Genomic DNA, 18427 nt, shown 5'->3' on the forward strand with positions numbered 1-18427 from the left:
CCACTTGGATTTGGGGCTAAAAGATATCAGACTAGAAACTAGAAACCGGGAGACAGGGAATTCTAGTCCTCCCTTGGGCCAGTCCTTCCCTGTCAGCTCTTGGAAGAAGAATGGCAAAGGCAAACCACTTCTGTTTTGTTTGTTTTTTAAAAAAACAAAACAAAACTGCGTAGAATGGTCTGTTTAGTTGCTGGGAGCCAAGACTGGCTTGAAGGCACGCACAAAAATAAAGCTGGCTAATGTGTGGTCTATTTGAATGAATGTTTGGACGTCCAGCAGTTAAGTCAGTCTATCAGACTGATGAAGGGATGCTGTCTTTCCACGTCAAGCTCAAACTTCGAGATGAGGCAGTGAAATATATTTGAGTCCTATCCTTTATTTGCTTGTACTTATTGGACAGAATCTTGCCCGGCTAAAGCAATAGTCTTCTAGCCTACTAGATATATCTTGAGAGATTCTAAGGTGGCTACCTTGAACTCCCCCCCCCCCGCCGCCCCATCCAGTTTGGGACTGCATAACCTCTTGATCTGGGCCTCTTTCTAGGAAGGCTCTGAGTCCGCCAATTCTCCCCTATCTGCTGCTACAGGGGCACGTTCCATTCCATTTTGCCTCATTTCAGCTGATCTCCTGTCATTTGACTCTTGGTCCCCTTCCTGTTTTTCCAGGTACGCCATTGGCATTGCCTACAAATCAGCCCCTAAGAACGAGTGGGTCGGCAAGAACTCCTCCTCCTGGGTTTTCTCCCGCTGCAACAACAGTTTTGTAGTGCGGCATAACAACAAGGAGATGCTGCTTGACGTTCACCCCCAAATGAAGCGCTTGGGCGTCCTCCTGGACTATGACAACAATGTCTTCTCCTTCTACGATCCTGCCAACTCGCTCCATCTCCATACATTTGAGATTGCTTTCATCCTGCCTGTCTGCCCTACCTTTACCATTTGGAACAAATCATTAATGGTGGTCACGGGTCTTCCTGCCCCAGACTTTATAGACTACCCGGAACAGCAGGAATGCAACTGCCGGCCTCAAGAGTCCCCGTATGTGTCAGGAATGAAAACTTGCCATTGAGGACCCAAGAAAAGACCTGTCTTTCCAGCTGAATCTCTGGAGCAATTGTGCAACAAGACAGGGCAATGACTTCATGCGTGTTTGGAGGCGGTCGGCAGCCTGCAAGCCTCTCTCTTGCTGAAAGTCCACCCCTCGTGGTGCACCCTGTTCAAGGAGCGTGGGTGATATTTCATGGACCAGATTTTTAAAACTTAATTTTATTTTATTTTAATTTTATTTTTCTTTTGATAGCACTACTGAATTGTCTCCAATGGAGCTGGCGTGTCTTGTTTGTTCCTGACAAGAGGAAGGGTACCATGGCAGGGTGTGGAGATGGGTTGTGCCATCTCAACTGCACGGGAATCCAAAGTGCAACAAGGGTTTTGACAGCAATACTAGGGGCCCCCATCAGCTCTATTACCTACCATCTAGGGAGCATTGGAACCAAACAAAATTGGAACCCAAGCCATTGCCTAGAAAATACAGATCTGGGTCACCTATTACCCCATAACAGTTGTACATGGGGGAGGGGGTGCAGAATGAATTTAGCACTCTGCAGATGTTCCTCTTGCACATTCACAGACACATGGAAAAGGGACTTAGCCCGTATGTAATGGCCCCATCCCCAAATTTTGTCATTTGCCATGTTCCTTCCAAATCATATATACTCAAGCACAGTGGCTGTAAGTGAGGATTGGCCCATAAACTGCTGCATGTAAATCAGTTTCCTTTGGCAGATGTTTACACTGAACCCTCAGAGGCACGAGGAGAGCAGTGGTGCTCTCTGAGTGCAGCCCACTTTCTTCCAAACCCAGTTTGAATGAATAGAGATAAGACCCATGTAGACCTAATACATGCACCAGCGTGAAGGTGTTGGAAAAGCTTGGCTAACTGAAGCTTGGTTTGCGCCCTTTTACACCCAGTGGGAGCTCGCTGCTACTGATAGTGGTAGCAGACTAACTGTTCTTCCTACCCAGAAGTGTCTTCTGGGCAAGGAATTTCGTAAACAAGCGGAAAGTCCAAGAGCTGTAAGGAATGCATTTTATTCAGAAATGGGTGGTCTGATGCTGGCCTAAAAGCTAGAATAACTTCAGGATGTTGGCTTTTGAGAGGCAACAGCAGACTCTGCCTGGGATTTTAGTAGGAGAAAGGAGGCTGGTACCCAACCCAGGAAATGTAAGAGGGGGGATTTTAGTTTAGGAGAACCTGGGAACCAACAATGTATTTGGTAAAGTTAGCCTTCCAGACTGGTGGTATCCAAAAGGATTCGTCCATCTATTTGTCCCATCATCTGGTTCAGATCATTTGATCTGAGGTTGGTGGTCCTTCCTTCTTCTGGGACACAGCATCCCTGCTGCTTCCTCCTCTAGAGCGTCCCATCCTAGTAGACGCAAGTCAGCTGATTCAATTATGTCCCAGCAGGGGCAGACTAAAACTTCAGCCTATTGGAAGGCGGAGCATTGAAAGGGTCCAAAATGTATCCAGGAAAAATCTCCCAGAGGTGGTTTGGCCTTTTAATTTAATCCAACCCCACTAAATCATTAAATATTGCACTTCATAACATAGGCCATTTTAACTGCTGAATTTCTTGGCGTGGCTTGGATGCCTGAAATGACAGGCATCCCGTGGAATGCCCACTTGTGATATACGAAAAGATGGGAACTGTAATTCCCTAACCGTACACCCCAAACTGGGGGAAGCTGCTTTAGACGACTGCAGCCCATTGCCGTGGCTTCCAGAAAAGTCATACCAGACCGACCATTCAGCGCCCGGTTGCAAAGTGGCACCAACCGCCATAACGGAAGAAAGCTTGAAATGTCTTGTTTTCCTTCTTTGTTCAGTATGCTGAACATTTGGGCCCTTTCTTCCTTGGGGGAATGTGGCTTCTGTTGCTTTAGGGGTGGGGGTGGGGGGTGTCAAAAAAAAAACATTGGAGAGCATGATATTATTCAGGTTTGCATTGAGTTTGCCCTCAGGTTCTGTCATACAACGCAGGGAGAAGTTGACTGGGAAGATGGCAGATCAATTGTAATGCTTTCAGAGGTTTGCGGTGGGAAGACGTTGTTACAAAAAAGTAGCCATCATGCCACAGTCTTTGATGTTCTGTACCTATGGGCAGGTGCCCTGCAAGGTTTCCTCGACAGCAATGGTCAAGACTTTTATGATTGCTGCTCAGTTTGTCACTCCTAAAACCTGTAAGGTCAGCTACCAAGATCAATTTCCTTCAAGTTGCATGACTGAAATGGATCGTTGTTTTAGAGTGAGGGTGGGTTTGTTTTTTGTTTTTTAAAATGGGTCAGTCCAAAGGAGTGGCCTAGAATAAATGAGAGGGCATCCTCACCGTCAATGAGCTTGTGCCCAGATATCAAAATTCAAGATCACTGTGATGTGGTAGTGATGTTCCTGTTGTATTTCCTGTCAACTTATGTGCACATTATTGCACAGAATTCAATAACCGGTCATAAACCTTCAAGCATCTCAGCCATCATTTAAAAAGCAAGCAAACAGTAGCTTAAATCACTAACTTTACTTTGTGGTTACAGAGAGACTTGAAAATGTAGACGCAAAGGCATCTCCAGAAGGCCCTGCAATTAAGAGTTGGAAAATAGGAGCTCTTCATAAATTTGCCTTCTTCTAACTAACGCACAACTCTCAATTGTGTCCTGTACCCATAGTAACCTCTTCTTCTTCCCATGATCTTACCTTCTATCTCCAGTCCTCATCTCTCACTGCTTCTGTTTCTTATGAACCTGCCTCCCTTCCTCATTGCTCTGCCACAGTGCTCAGATTGATTCAGTAGAGATGCAAGATGAGACATTAGGCAAGATGAAAAATAGGACCGCAATGTGTTTTGATGATCTGCTTTAATTTCAGAATGCAGTTTCTTGATGTGCTGCGTGGGAGGGGGAATTATATTCCTACAGCACAGAGAGACACTGAACAAGTCTCATTGTTCTATTTTCATTCGTTTGTCATAGATGTCTTCTTCTGTAGCATTTAAATACTCCCTTCCCTTCCCTTCCCTTCCCTTCCCTTCCCTTCCCTTCCCTTCCCTTCCCTTTCCTTTCCTTTCCTTTCCTTTCCTTTCCTTTCCTTTCCTTTCCTTTCCTTTCCTTTCCTTTCCTTTCCTTTCCTTTCCTTTTCTCCTATGAGAACTACCTCATTGCACACACTTCCAGATGGAAGTAAAAACAGGGACCTTAGATTATGGTTAGGGATTGATAACTTGACGTTTTCTAGGTATTGTGGGATTCAGTGCCCATAAACCTAAACACCAGGGATTATGGAAATTGCATCCCAAAATTTTGGAAGGGCCTTGGGTCTCCTCCTCCTGATGGGGAAGAACTGCAGCCTGCCCTCCCTTCTCCTCACCTAGGGAACCGAGTTGTACTCTCTTGGTTTCGCTGTTTCTGCAAAGGTGCTCTACCATGTATCTCTGCTTGACAGTTTCCTGTCCCATCACCTGCGCTCCTAATTCCCCCCCCCACATTCTTACAAGCATATCATCCTCCAGGCAGCTGGGCCTGGAAGGACATCATGAAGTCCTAAAGGCCAGAATTAAAAGAGGCAAACGAGGAATTAAGAATTGACTGCCCTTTTCTTTTTGAATCTGTCCTGGTCTGGCATATTATCAAGACACAAATGTCCACAAAAAGGGTTCTGGAGGCAAAACCGGAGCTTGCCCACGGGTTAGAATGATGTTTTAGAAGGCTGATGAGTCCAGCTTTAAGTGGCCTGCCAAGAAACAATGGGTGTTTGCAAGAGAACGGCTTGAAGTATGTTTAGAGAGCCATGGCATATCCTGCTAATTTTTTTTTATGAGCTGAATAAATATTATGCAGCATGAAGTCTCTCCGGGCAGTGACCTTAATGAAGGAAGAGTGAGCCATCTTTGCACAGAAGCCCTTCCAGGGGTTTATAGCACAGCTGCTCTTATCTCTTGCTCTGATCTGACATCTGCAGACAGTGTCCTGACTTCACCCTATGCAACCAGCCAGGCCTATCTCATGTTATCTGTTTTCCCCCTTGCGTTGACCTCTGATTCCAGCTGGCAGATCTTTGTGCCAGGCCTCAGGCTGTCCTCTCCTACCTTCCACTTGTCACATCGTCTTGACCATGCGGCTGCTTCCGGACTGCACTACATGTTCTACTGGGGCTTTCTGTAGAAAGTCAAGAGTGTTTCCCCATGGATCAAGGGTCTGGTTTTGAGAAGAGAGGATCGGCTGAGTCCAGCTCAGGCAAAAACAAAACAAAACAAAGAAGTCCCAGCAGCCGTGAAAGAATCATTATCATTAACTGAACTGCCTTTCTAGGTGCACTTGGAGGAATGGTTGATGGAAGGAACCCAAGCTGTTCCTTCTACCTACCTACCTGTTTCACTGGTTGCCTTCCTTAGTGACGGCACAGTAAACTGCTACGACCGTTTAGGCATCATAAAATTCTATGTGTTTCTGTGTCTGAACGAGCGAGAGAAAGAAAACGGGGGCACTCTGGGGAAAAGGAGCAGCGTTTCCTGCTGTAGTTGAAGAACATCAGGGTTGACCTCTGGAAGCATAAGTTCCTCATTATTGGACACTGGCTTCTGCTCTGCCCACAGGGCAAGTGGGCTTCCATGAAGAATTGGACCGTGGTCCGAGATCCCAACTTGCATAATTGACTACACCCATTGCTGGGCAAAATATTGGTGGGCAAACCACATGGCAATGTCTTCTTAACTGTAGGATGTACGAGCCATTTCAAGTAATGTTTAATGGATTTTGGCTGATCTGAGTGTCACTCAAAGACCCACTTAATGTCAGAGCACTGACTTTGCATCCAAAAAGATTCTATAATCCAACATCTGGTGACTCCGATAAAAAAAAAATTCTGGTGGGAGAGGGGTGATGGTAAACATCCATGCCTAAAATGCCAAAGGGCTGCTGCAGAAATAGTGGGAGGGAAGATAGAGGAGAGTAGCAGGATCCCTAACCATCTGGACCCAATGTGCACATCTGGAATGTGAGGTGTGAGTTTCACAAAATGGTTGGTGTTTAAAGAAAGGGGGCGGAAATGTTATTTGAGGTACAGATTGTGTGCCTGAAAGTGGTGCTTGAAACATAGTCGGGGAGTTTAATAGATGGCAAGAATGTGTGGGTCACCCTAAACCACCAGCCTCACCAAAAACAAGCTAGCTTTCTTTGTAATCCAAGATTACAACTCAGAAGGTTGAGAGTTCAATCTTAGGTAGCAGCAGATGTTTCTCTCCTAGGGCACAAAGGAAAAAAAATGCTGCAAACTCCGAATGGCATCAGGGAGGGCATTCCACCAGTAAACAATCAGCTGTATCCAGTTACCCTGTCTCCACCGCAAATTAAGGGGTTACATCAGAAAAAGGGAGTTATTAGGAAGTTCAGTGATCTTTTGCACTGAAAGAACATTTGGACTGACTTGAGTGCATGAAGTCTTCCATTATTGCCCATGCTCTTGGTGGATATGTTTGACCTGTGGAAGTTATATAAACTTGGAGTCTATTGAACATATACAGAGCCCTCCAATATGTAACAATGGTAGGTATAATTGGGGTGCATGTATCCTACTACTGAGGTCCCAGTCCATTCTTTCAGTGAAATGTTGGGGGAACATAATTCAAATTCAACCCTTCCTACTCTGTGGTAAGCTTCCACCTGCTCACTTTAAGAGCCCAGTTAGATGAAACCAAAACTTTCCTAAGTGCAGCGTCCTGTTTCCACTCTGTAGCTAGCCAGTTGCCTCTGGGAACTCCAGGCAGGCTGTCAAAACATCTCCACATCCTTTGTTTCCCATTAGCAGCTCACCTTGTTCCGAACGGTTTATCCCGACGTGCGCTCTTTGAGTTGCAGCTTTTGACAAGGAAACGCTTCCCTCCGGCGATGTGTTTTTGCACGCGCTGCCCGTAGTTGAATGTTGATTGTGTACAGTCATCTTAAAGGGCTCCGAAAGCTCAAAGCTCCTTTTGCTGAATGGGTCTGGTGCACATTGACACAACAGGAGTGGTAAGTTCAGAAAACCCTTGGAATCTTATTGGAATCTTATTCAAGCTACAAGCCAGACAGACTCTTTGGTTTTCTGCCAGGAAAAATATGGGAGAGAAACTTGAGGATAGGAATATCCTAGAAAACAAAGATGGGGTGTTTTTTTTTTTGCTGTGCGGTGTTTTCATTTTCCATATCTTTGAGCTGGGGCTATCTATCGGTAGAGCAAAGATATGGACAATGAAAATACTTCAACACGCTTCTATCTACACTTCATTGGCCTCTGTTGATACTTTAAGGGAGCTATTTCAGTGCTGCTTATGTGATTCCCTCCACGTCTGCTAATGTTTGTCTGGGGACTGGGGGAAACATGGCGTGCATTTTACAGATGTGGGAATTGCCTTGTTACCCCGGGTTGCTGTTGAAATGTGTTATCAGCTAGTTGTACATCCTGGGTTGATTTTCTACTGGGATAAAATTGATAAGTAACCAAAGCTGATGGCACTAAAAGGATTAAGGCTTTAGGATTCTTAAAAGTGTCAAAATATGTCCGCCACTAAATCTGTAATAATAGCTACACAGATGCATAAGTGCGTTCCCTTCTCATTCAAGAAGCAACTGAGTGTCTCTGCAGAGCTAAATCCTCTGCTTTGGTTGCTGAAACTTCCAGATCCACGACTAGATCCAGAACATCTAATCTCTCTGGTTTCAGATAGAAGTACCCAGATGGAGGTCAAATTGGAATGAAAGCAAGCATGGTTAAACTTGTGTCTGGGGTAAGAAGTGCTATATTTTGAGTCCATCACTTGCTCCTTGACAGGACAGAAAGTTAAACAATGAAAGAGCGTTGTTTTCTCCTGGATCTGAGATTTCCAAATGGTGATTGGATGACTGTCCACTTAGAACAACAACAACAAAAATGCAGAATTAGGAACTAGGCCTTATGGTTATATATCACACAAGATTAGTGAAACCTGTGATAACGTGGTGAGCACTAGGGGGAAACGTAGAGGCTTTTTCAGCCAAATGAATGTATGTGATAGCAATGGGCAGAATATTGACTGGGTGACTAAAATTACTCTCTCCGTGTTTCAGATTTCTAGAGCTTCATATTTTTGATGGGTAACTTTAAGCAAGTCATGCCCTCTCGAATAAGTCCAAGTTGTTACAAAAGACTGAATGCTCCACCGAACATCCAGCAGTCCTTACTAGTAAAGCATATACTTTACACCAAGTCCCAGTTTCATCTCCAGGAATTGCCAAAAGACATATCTGAAAATCTAGACAGCCAAGGTCAGTCACTCTATACACAATACTAACCTACGTGAGCTAGTGATCTAACTTTATATAAAGCAGCTTTATTTCTTTGAAAACCCTCTAGTTAACCAGTATAGATTAACAGTATTAGACCAGGGGAAAAAAAATCTAACTCCCAGATCTAAAACATACCCATTCCTGAGCTTAGGTGGATCTTTGAAGCATCACATGGTCTTGCCCAAAGAAAGAGCCATAAATCCATTGTAGTGGTAATTTGTAGTCGGAAATGTATGTATTAAAGAATGACATGTGCGTTGTATTTTTTTTAATGTTTAATGGAGCTCCAGAATACCTGGATTCTTGGGCTTTCCAAAAACCTCTCTTCCAAATTCTGATTCAAGAAATTATTGCCTGACTTGTGTGAGGAGGCTGGATTGTGCACGATTAAGACCACAGCTAGGGCCTCAGTTGGGTAAGATATGGTAGGCAAGCAATGGCCTCTCTTAATAGAATGCATTTATACATACCAACGGAATCTCCATGTTTGGAAGCAGGAAGTATCTGAATGCCGTTAAAGGAGAATATTGGTAGCTCAGGGTTGAAAGGTGGGGTCCTTGGTGCCCTCTGAGCTTGGTGTTTTTCTCGCAGACGTTTTATGACCCAAACTAGGTAACATCATTGGTGTTAGAAGGGAATGTGATTTATGGAAGGGAGGAAGGAGGAGGAGAAGGACTATAGGGTGCTAAGCTTGCAGACATTTCATTACCCAACTAGGTAACACCCACCAGTGTTAGAGGGAATGTGATTTATGGAATGAAAGAGAAGGGAGAAGGAGGAGGAGGAGGAGGAGGAGGACTGTGGGGTCCTTGGTGCTCTCTGAGCTTGGTTGTTTTCTTGCAGATGTTTCATTACCAAACTAGGTAACATCAACAGTACTCGGGAGTCTGCAAGAAACAACCAAGTATAGGGAGCACCAAGGACTCCTCAGTATCCAAATGGATGGAAAGGCAGCTTCCAAAATATCAGCTACTGCTTTCATCTACTGCATGTGAGCTGGTCTTTCAGAGTTCCTGTCATCCAGAGGATACAGAGATACCATGTTTCCCCAAAAATAAGACTGGGTCTTTTTCTTTTTTGGCCTCCAAAACAAGCACTATGTTTTCAGGGTAGGCCTTACCTCATCTCCAGCACCGACAGCTCCACCCAGCCGGTCTACTTCTTCTGAGGCCGAAGTTCTGCAGCTGCATTCGGGCCTGCATTTTGCAGTCAGGCCTTTACAGAAGGCCTAAGCAGCCAAGTAACAAAGCTATGGATTCAATCCGTAGTTTGGTGCTCGGCTGCTGAGGTCTTGCAGAACCGAGCTATGGATTGAATCCATAGCTCGGTTCTTGGCTGCACAGGCCAAGCGGAAGCCCTGTGACTGAGAAATGCAGGCCTTGCTGCAGAAGAGGCCTCAGAAGAAGAGGTGGGCAGGCGAGGAGAGGCCTGGCTGCAAGGAAAGTGCGTGTAGGGTGGTGGGGCAGCTCCACACCCTCACCCCCCACCCTAGCTTGTTTTTTAGATTTGTGTGTCTCGACCCAAAACTAGGGCTTATTTTTGGGATAGGTCTTATATTAGGCCCACCCCAAAAAATCAAGCTAGGGCTTATTGTTGATGTAGGCCTTACTTTCGGGAAAACATGGTAGCACATAAAGAAAACTAACAGATGAACCAAACCCTAAGGCACAGAGACTCAGGATTCTGGATGCAGACCACAAGTTCAGGACCCAGGACAGCTGCCATTAATTTGCCTCTAAATACAGTTAGTCCTAGACCAGGGATAGGCAACCTTGGCTCTTTTATGACTCGTGGACTTCAACTCCCAGAATTCCTGAGCCAACCCTGTCCTAGACTTACCACCACAACTGAACCCAAAATTTCTGTTGTTAAGTGAAACCATTTGTTAGGTGACTTTTGCCCCATTTTATGACATTTCTTGCCACAGTTGTTAAGTGAATCACCGCAGCTGATAATGTGGTAATCCAGTGGTTAAGTGAATCTTTTTTTCCCCATTGATGTTGCTGGTCAGAAGGTTGCAAAAGGGGAATCGCATGACCCTGGGAACCAGTTGCCAAGCGTCTGAATTTTGATCCCCTGACCATGGGGATGCTATAATGGTCGTGAGTGTGGGAAATAGTCATAAGTCCCTTTTTCCAGTGCCGTTGTAACTTTGAACGGTCACGAAATGAACTGTTGTAAGTCAAGGACTACCTATACAGGCATTTTGCAGCCAAGGTAGGACAAGTTATTTCTGGCAAAATGGCAGAGGTCTATACTGCCTAGGAGTGCTGCTCTAGTAAGTTGGAACTTCCCAAGTCTTGTAACTTTCTGGTTGGTTTGTTCCATTCCCTCAGGATTTCCTAGACACCAGATCAATCTTAAAATCTGTGTTTCATCCCAGGGATTCTCTGATGAGCGCGGAAACTAGGATGGACGGCCTCGTTTCCCGAACGTTAGGGATGAATTTCTTCCTCAAATCTGCTGTGTTTTTATGTGAGTTCTTGAGCCCAAGTAGGTTTTTGCAAGGTGGCTGAGATTTACCTCGATAAAGAACTCTGCGCCACAGAGCCTAAGGCGATTCTTTTCAGCAAAGTAAATTGGCAACATGATTTCCCCCCCCCCCCCTCCACTGAGTGCTTTGCATCATTTTGCATGCCTTGGCTGTCACTTGCATTTCCAGAAGTGCCAAATGAGGCAGCTGAAGCAAAGTAATGGAGCCACTTAGTTTCTCTCTTAAGAGGGAAGGGGCTGCGTTGCATAGTAAGTAACTTCAAGGGGTGCTTTACTCGATCCTGAGTTGAAGTGATTGTGCCTGACTCTATTGGCCACTGTGTGAAACAGGATTTTGCAGTAGAAGGCTCCCATGATGGTCCAATAGGAAGAGAATGAGGAATGTTAAAGCTAGACACGGTAGTAAAACATAACATTTTACATGCAGCCTAGCCCTAGATTCATTCTCTAGCACAGGGGTCTTCAAACTTGGCCCTTTTATGACTTGTGGACTTCAACTCCCAGAATTCCTCAGCCAAGTTTGAAGACCCCCTGCTCTAGGATCTCCAGGCAGAATCTAGCAAAATCTCTGCTTGAAATGCTAGGAACATATATGCCAGTCACGCTCCTCAAGCTGAGGTTGTCTATATCTGTTGGGACTTGTCTGCAATTCCTTTCAACTATGGAAGACCCTTTTGGTCCTAGGAGGTCAGGATGACTTCTTACTGAAAAAAACTGGTGAAAGTAATATTGAGCCAAATGAATCAAAGATCTGCCTCAGTAGAAGACAACTTTGTATGAACTTCCTTGTGTAATTGTTGAGATGCTCCAGAGCCAGCCCATCACAAAATGGGCTTGGTGGTGGGTGGTATGTCATATTTACAATAAAACTATAAATAAAAAAGGGGCCTGAGAGTGGAATCCAGAGATTGGGGAGATTGCAAGTGATTTCAGAAGCAGCAGCTAGTACATCTGTCTGTCTGTCTCTATCATTTCTCTCTTATCAACCTACTGTCACAAAAATCTAATGTCAATATTTTCTTTTCTAATGAAAGTTCAGCTCCCTTAGATTGATAAGTCAACCTCAATAACTTTTTTGAAAGCATTCACTCTGCAAATGAAAGGCAACTATCATAATGCTACCTCCCCCTCATATATATATGGGGACAAATCTTATTTCCTGTTTCAGCCTAGCCCAAGGTCATCTACAGGCAGTAGCCACAGCAGTGGCAGCTCATATTTGTGTAAATTTATATATATAAATTCGAATCTCAGAAGGGTATGGCTGACTGATGACGACTAATAAGTCAGAAATGCATCTCAGTTTCCCTTTAATTCTTTGTTAGTAATTTACACAAATATAGGAATTGTCCGGTGTGACTACTGCCTGTTCGATAGCCTTCAAGATAGGCTGAAAACAGGAAATAAAGATTTGCCTCATGTTTGGGGCCTAGCAAGGTAATCTAAAGAGTTAACATTTGAAACATATATATATATATATATATATATATATATATATATATATATATATATATATATATATATATGTGTGTGTGTGTGTGTGTGTGTGTGTGTGTGTGTGTGTGTGTGTGTGTGTGTGTGTGATATGTTAACTCTTAGATTACCTTGCTAGGCCCCAAACATGGGGCAAATCTTTATTTCCTGTTTTCAGCCTTATCTCAAAGGCCATCGAACAGGCTGTAGTCACACCGGACAGTTCATATATTTGTGTAAATTACTAACAAAGAATTTAGGGAGGCTGATATGCATTTCGGACTCATTAGTCTTCATCAGTCAGTCATTCGAATCTCAGAAGGGTATGACTGACTGATGAAGAGTAATGAGTCCGAAATGCATATCAGCCTCCCTAAATTCTTTGTTAGTAATACACACACACACACACACACACACACACACACACACACACACACACACACACACACATATATATATATATATATATATATATATATATATATATATATATATATATATATATATATATATGTTTTCGTAGATTCTCGCGGGCAGTTGGAAGGAAAGGAATAGCCAGACCACGCATTGCTCCTGGAAGCAGCAGGAGGAACACTCCGGCCTGATGATGACGGATGGGATTTCGTCGAAACGTCGCCACAACTTTCTGAAGATGAAAGGAACGCGGGAAGAAACCCGAGACTCTAGATCTACATATGTATATATATATGTGTGTGTGTGTGTGTGTGTGTGTGTGTGTGTGTGTGTGTGTGTGTGTGTGTGTGTGTTTCTGAGGTTTTCGCAGGTGCTCATATGTGGATCTTTGGTTATTCGGGTTTTTCCCAGCGTAGAACTAAAGGTGTAGGGGCATATATATATACATATATATATATATGACAAATGCTTGTTAACTCTTAGATTACCTTGCTAGGCCCCAAACATGGGACAAATCTTTATCTCCTGTGTCAGCCTATCTTGAAGGCCATCGACAGGCATTAGTCACACCGGTGACAGCTCATATTTGTGTAATTTTTTTTAAATTGCTAACAAAGAATTAAGGGAGACTAATATGCATTTCAAACTCCCAGAATTGAAGAGTTGAAGTCCACAAGCCTTAAAGTTGCCGAGTTTGAAGACCCCTGCACTAGAATATAAACTGACCGCAAACAGCACTCCTTACTTGCACTGATGATGTTCCCTAGTTTGGGTAATGAAATGTCTGCAAGAAAACAAGCAAGCTGAGAGAGCATCAAGGGTCCCTCACGTCAACCCCGCCCTGAGCTACAAATATTCTCCTTTATTCTTTCCTTTGAAACATTCCAAAACTCAGATTCTCAAGAATTTTTTTATACTAAGAAATCACCCCTCTGGTGAACCCAATCTTCATTTGTTCTGCTTCCTAATTAACAAGGATTTTACCATATGAAAACTGCACTCAGCATTGCCTTGACTCAGGAAGACTCATCTATTCTAAAAGTCAGGTTCACTTCCTAAACATATGCAAAGAGTATCTATTAGTAATTTCACCTTGCTTTAATGAGCTCATTAATTTTTTTCTTAAGGAGCTTATTTTGGACTTTTCTGGATTTCTCCCTTAGACCAGGCATGTCAAACTGCCGGCCCGTGGGCTGGATGCATCATACTGAAACCGCACCCACCCCATTGCTGGCAATGGGGGGAAAGTCACAATATGTCGTCGCGCAATGTCACGTGATGTCGCAAGTTTGACATGCCTGCCTTAGACTCTGCCCTTCCTGAAAATGGCCTTCAGCTAGACTTGTACATAGAACAGAATTCTTTATTGGCCAAGTGTGATTGGACACAGAAGGAATTTGTCTCTGGTGCATAAGCTCTTGGTGTACATACAAACAACAAAGTGATAAGTCATACGTCATAAGGTACAATCATAAATCCATAAGGTACAGATAACAACTGATAAATCATAACATACCAATAGGAGAAGGTAGTATGAAAAACAAGAGGTGAGAAAAACGAGACAATGACAAGGATAACAGCAATAGAGCCTAAACATCTTTAGGCACAAGATCGTGTTGTGGAAGTTAGGTGTTTAGCAGAGTGATGGTGTGGGGGAGGAATGTTGTGTTTACTTGTTTTGCCATGCAATGTCCTATAGCAGTGTCCTGAGGGGAGAAGTCGAAAGAGTTTATGCCCAGGATGTGAGGAGTCTGTAGATATTTTCTCAGCCCTTTTTCTGAATTCGTGCAGCATACAGGGTCCTCAATGGAAGGCAGGCTGGTTGCACTTGTTTTTTCTGTGCATAATATGCTATAAGGAAGGACTCTTCATAGATCTAATCACAGTTTCCCATCTAAGCAACTGATTTCGTGTCTTCTCTTAGAAGAGGCTGACCGGTTTGTGCAAAGATTAGATTTGTAAGGCGGTGCTTGGTCTGGCTCACCAGGTTACAAAGCAGGGACTTTGGAAAGAGAAAAGGTAGTGCTGGAATTGTAATTGAATTGCTATTAGATTGGTAGCAGATTGTCTGGCAGCTGACAGTGAGTGAAAGCGGTCTTTCTGTCATGTTTTATCAGCATGAAAACCATTTGCAAGTTGCTCTAATTACAACCTTAATTGCCAATGTGATTAGGGGGCCGCAGCTGTTCATTAAATGCATGTCATCCTTAGCCAGCAGGCTGCAAAGGGAGCTCTTACTTAATAGAATTGTGCACAAGGTGAGGCCAAGGAAGTCACACGGTGCTTTGTTTAAGCTTCAGGATTCCCAAACCAGGCCTTGCTACAAAAGGAGTTCCCTATCTTGTAGTTCTTGGAATACAAGAAATCCTCAACCCACAACCATTCATTCAGTAAGCATTTGATGTTACGATAGCACTGAAAAATGTGACTCACAGCCAGTGGTGGGATTCAAATACGTAAACAACTGGTTCTCTGCATGGATGCCACTTCTGGACGTCCATTCTGGGCCTGGGCAACCAGAAAATTAGCTACCGGTTCTGCCGAAGTGGTGTGAACCAGCTGAATCCCACCACTGCTTACAACCGGTCCTCACATTTGCAACGGTTGCATCCCCAGGTGATCAACATTCATGTGCTTGGAAGCTGGCATGTATTTATGGTATTTGCAGCCTCCTGGGGTCATGTGATCACTTGTGACATTCCCAACCAGCTTCGGACCAGCAAAGTCAATGGGAGAAGGTGGAGTTGCTTAATGACGGAGTGATTCACTTAACAGCAGTGGCAAAAAAAGCTTGTAAAATCTGGTGTGACTGGCTTAACATTCACCTTGTTTAGCAATGGGAATTCTGGACTCAGTTGTGATCATAAGCCGAGGACCACCTGTATGTCACACTGGGATTTTTAATGGAAGGTCTGAATTGGGAAAGGGGCTTGTACATGATGCAGGGGTCCTATCATGTGGCAAAGTCGAGCACTGGCTTTAGATGAAATTATGGGAAATTGCTGTTACAAAATACTGCATGCTAAGCTATCTGTATTGAGGACTATTACTTCCTTGCTCAAGAATCAGTTGCCTTGGCTTTATCCAAAGAAAGTATTAGATCAAGATCACAGCTTTAACTTTTTGTCTATGGAGATTCTCAGTCATCCAGGTCATGGTTGTCCCAAAGGAGCTGAAGAAGCTTCTTGGATGAGAAGCGAAACGCCTTCACAGAAAAGCAAGAAAGTCCAGTTGCCTCTTGAAAAGCACCTTTGGGACAGCTTTACTTTCCCTTCCTAAAAAGATGACCAAAGTTGTTGGAACTGACTAGAAAGAGCTCTGCAGAATTTCAGGGCAGGTGTTTCCAGTCTACCTGGAGAGGCTGTGCAAAGTGGAGGCTGTACCACCCATAGTGTCATGTTTCCAATAGATGAGACCAGTAGAAATAAGAACTCTGAGGCAATCGCTTTCCTCAAAGAACACATTTAATGGCTACATAGTATTGGCATGAACAAAGGTGAAACCAAGACTGAAAGTTCCCCCCCAGGTTACAAAGTAACAAGTTGTCCTTCCCACCTCTGTAATATGTCATAAATCACAATTCCCAATTAACTACCTTGGCGTGCTTTCAAACGGAAGCTCCTGCCCACCAAAACTTCGGTAGCTTGACCTTGGTTCCCACAGGAAAGTTATTGTTATGACTAAACTAGAAGAATACATCTCCCCCCTCCCATTGCCATGGCAACTGAAAATGAAGCGAAGATGGCTGCAGCCAGAATCGTTTGAAAGTTGACGTTTTCATTCAGAGGGGCAAAATTGGAATCAACAGCTCCAGTTTTAGTTGCCAGCCCACATGACTATTATGGGCTGCCCAAAGCAGTCACTGTTCTCCCCTGAGTATTTGCTCCCAAAATCTGCATTCAAAGATATTTTGTGAGGCTTCCCGAGCTAACATCTCTGATGAATTCAAAATAGCATGGCTACAGAACAGAATCAAGAGATCAGTTCCTACAGAGGAAGAGAAGAGGGAGCAAAACTTGTGAAAGTAATTAAACTCACGCTTCGCATAGCAAAGAGAACAGGCCATGAAACAAGAAGTAGCTGTAAGTATCCAATGTCTCAAAAAGTCCTTTGGGCCCTGCTTAGACCTATCTGTTCAAAACAATTACTTTCCACATATTCTATATGGGGCTTCCCTATATAGAATGCAGGGGCAGGACACTCAGACATATGAAGAATGGTTGTAAAAATGGGGTATGTTTTACTGAAAAGGACTAGGGGTGACATGATAGCAGTGTTCCAGTAGTTGAGGGGCTGCCCCAAAGAAGAGGGAGTCAACCTCTTCTCCAAAGCACCTGAAGGCAGGACAAGAAGCAACGGATGGAAACTAATCCAGGAGAGAAGCCACCTAGAACTAAGGAGAAATTTCCTGACAGTCAGAACAATTAATCAGTGGAACAACCTGCCTCCAGAGATTGTGGGTGCTCCAACACTGGAGGTTTTCAGGAAGAGAATGAACAGCCACTTGTCTGAAATGGTATAGACTCTCCTGCTTTTAGACTGGATGACCTCCAAGGTCCCTTCCAACTCTGTTATTCGACGTTCCCAGAAAAGCCTTCATATGATTTGTTCTTCCTGATTTTTTTTCTTCTTTTTTGCGAAGCACAACATACAATGGGTATTGAAGAGACTGGAGCACAGAGGTAGCATAGCAAAAAATTGCTTAATTGTGAGACTTGAATAGGAAAGCTTTGTTCAGTAAAACACAGTTCATGACTCTGAGCCCTTGGACCTTTCCATGTATGATGGAAGATTTTCATGAGAAATTTCTGGGGTGAGATAAGCTTCATACTCAAAACCCTTATAGTCAAAGATGGTTTTTCAGTTCTCAGAATTATCTCCTCAGGTATTCCTCTTCCCCAGTTTGGAAAATCGGATGAGAATCCTTATGGGTCGAGGTGGCCAGCGTTTTAACAGGTGCTGGCTGTTTTCTGAACCAGCTTCCTTCCAACTCTAATGAGAGAGAACTTAACTCAGTAGGACTCAATTAGAGCTGTCCGAGGTCCTGCTGGGATGTTTGCTAGATGACCTTTGGCTTTTTTAGTTTGTTCCATCTATTGCTCTCTTCATTGACCTTAGATAGATGTTTCACTTCTTCTGCAACTGTAAAGGTAAAGGTAAAGGTTCCCCCGCACGTGCGTGCTAGTCGTTTCCAGCTCTAGGGGCTGGTGCTCATCTCTGTTTCAAAGCCGAAGAGCCAGCGCTTGTCCCAGGACGTCTCCATGGTCATGTGGCCGGCATGACTAGACGCCAAAGGCGCACGGAACGCTGTTACCTTTCCACCGCAGTGGTCCCTATTTTTCTCCTTGCATTTTTTACGTGCTTTCGAACTGCTAGGTTGGCAGAAGCTGGGACGAGTAACAGGCGCTCACTCTGTTATGCGGCACTCGGGATTTGACCCGCCAAACTGCCGACCTTCTGATCGACAAGCTCAGCATCCTAAATTGGGACATGTGGGAAAAATAGGATGATTACACTAGTTACCAGTGGAAGGACATGCTCTTCCAAAGCAGCAGCAAAATGGCATCACCTGGATTAAAATTGCTTTTAAAAGCAGCTCCGCCTCAATCTGTTGTCATTTAGAAAGAAAACTCATTGGAGATGTATCAATGGGGAAAACTGGATTCATTGAATGACTGCACAGCTCAACAACTGCT

At 44.0% G+C, this 18427-nt stretch overlaps 1 protein-coding gene across 3 annotated transcripts in view; it reads left to right on the top strand.

Annotated features, from left to right (window-relative positions):
- Nucleotides 1-6418, top strand: part of MID2 (midline 2) — a 143133-nt gene extending 136715 nt beyond the window's left edge. For all 3 annotated transcript variants that reach the window (XM_083371984.1, XM_083371985.1, XM_083371986.1), the window contains one exon: nucleotides 666-6418. In XM_083371984.1, the coding sequence (XP_083228110.1) occupies nucleotides 666-1068 (403 nt within the window). In that variant the 3' untranslated portion in view covers nucleotides 1069-6418. The remainder of the gene's footprint in view (nucleotides 1-665) is intronic.
- The last annotated feature ends 12009 nt before the right edge of the window (nucleotides 6419-18427 follow it).

Source organism: Vipera ursinii (genome assembly GCF_947247035.1).
Source record: "Vipera ursinii genome assembly, chromosome: 12".
Lineage (NCBI taxonomy): Eukaryota > Metazoa > Chordata > Lepidosauria > Squamata > Viperidae > Vipera > Vipera ursinii.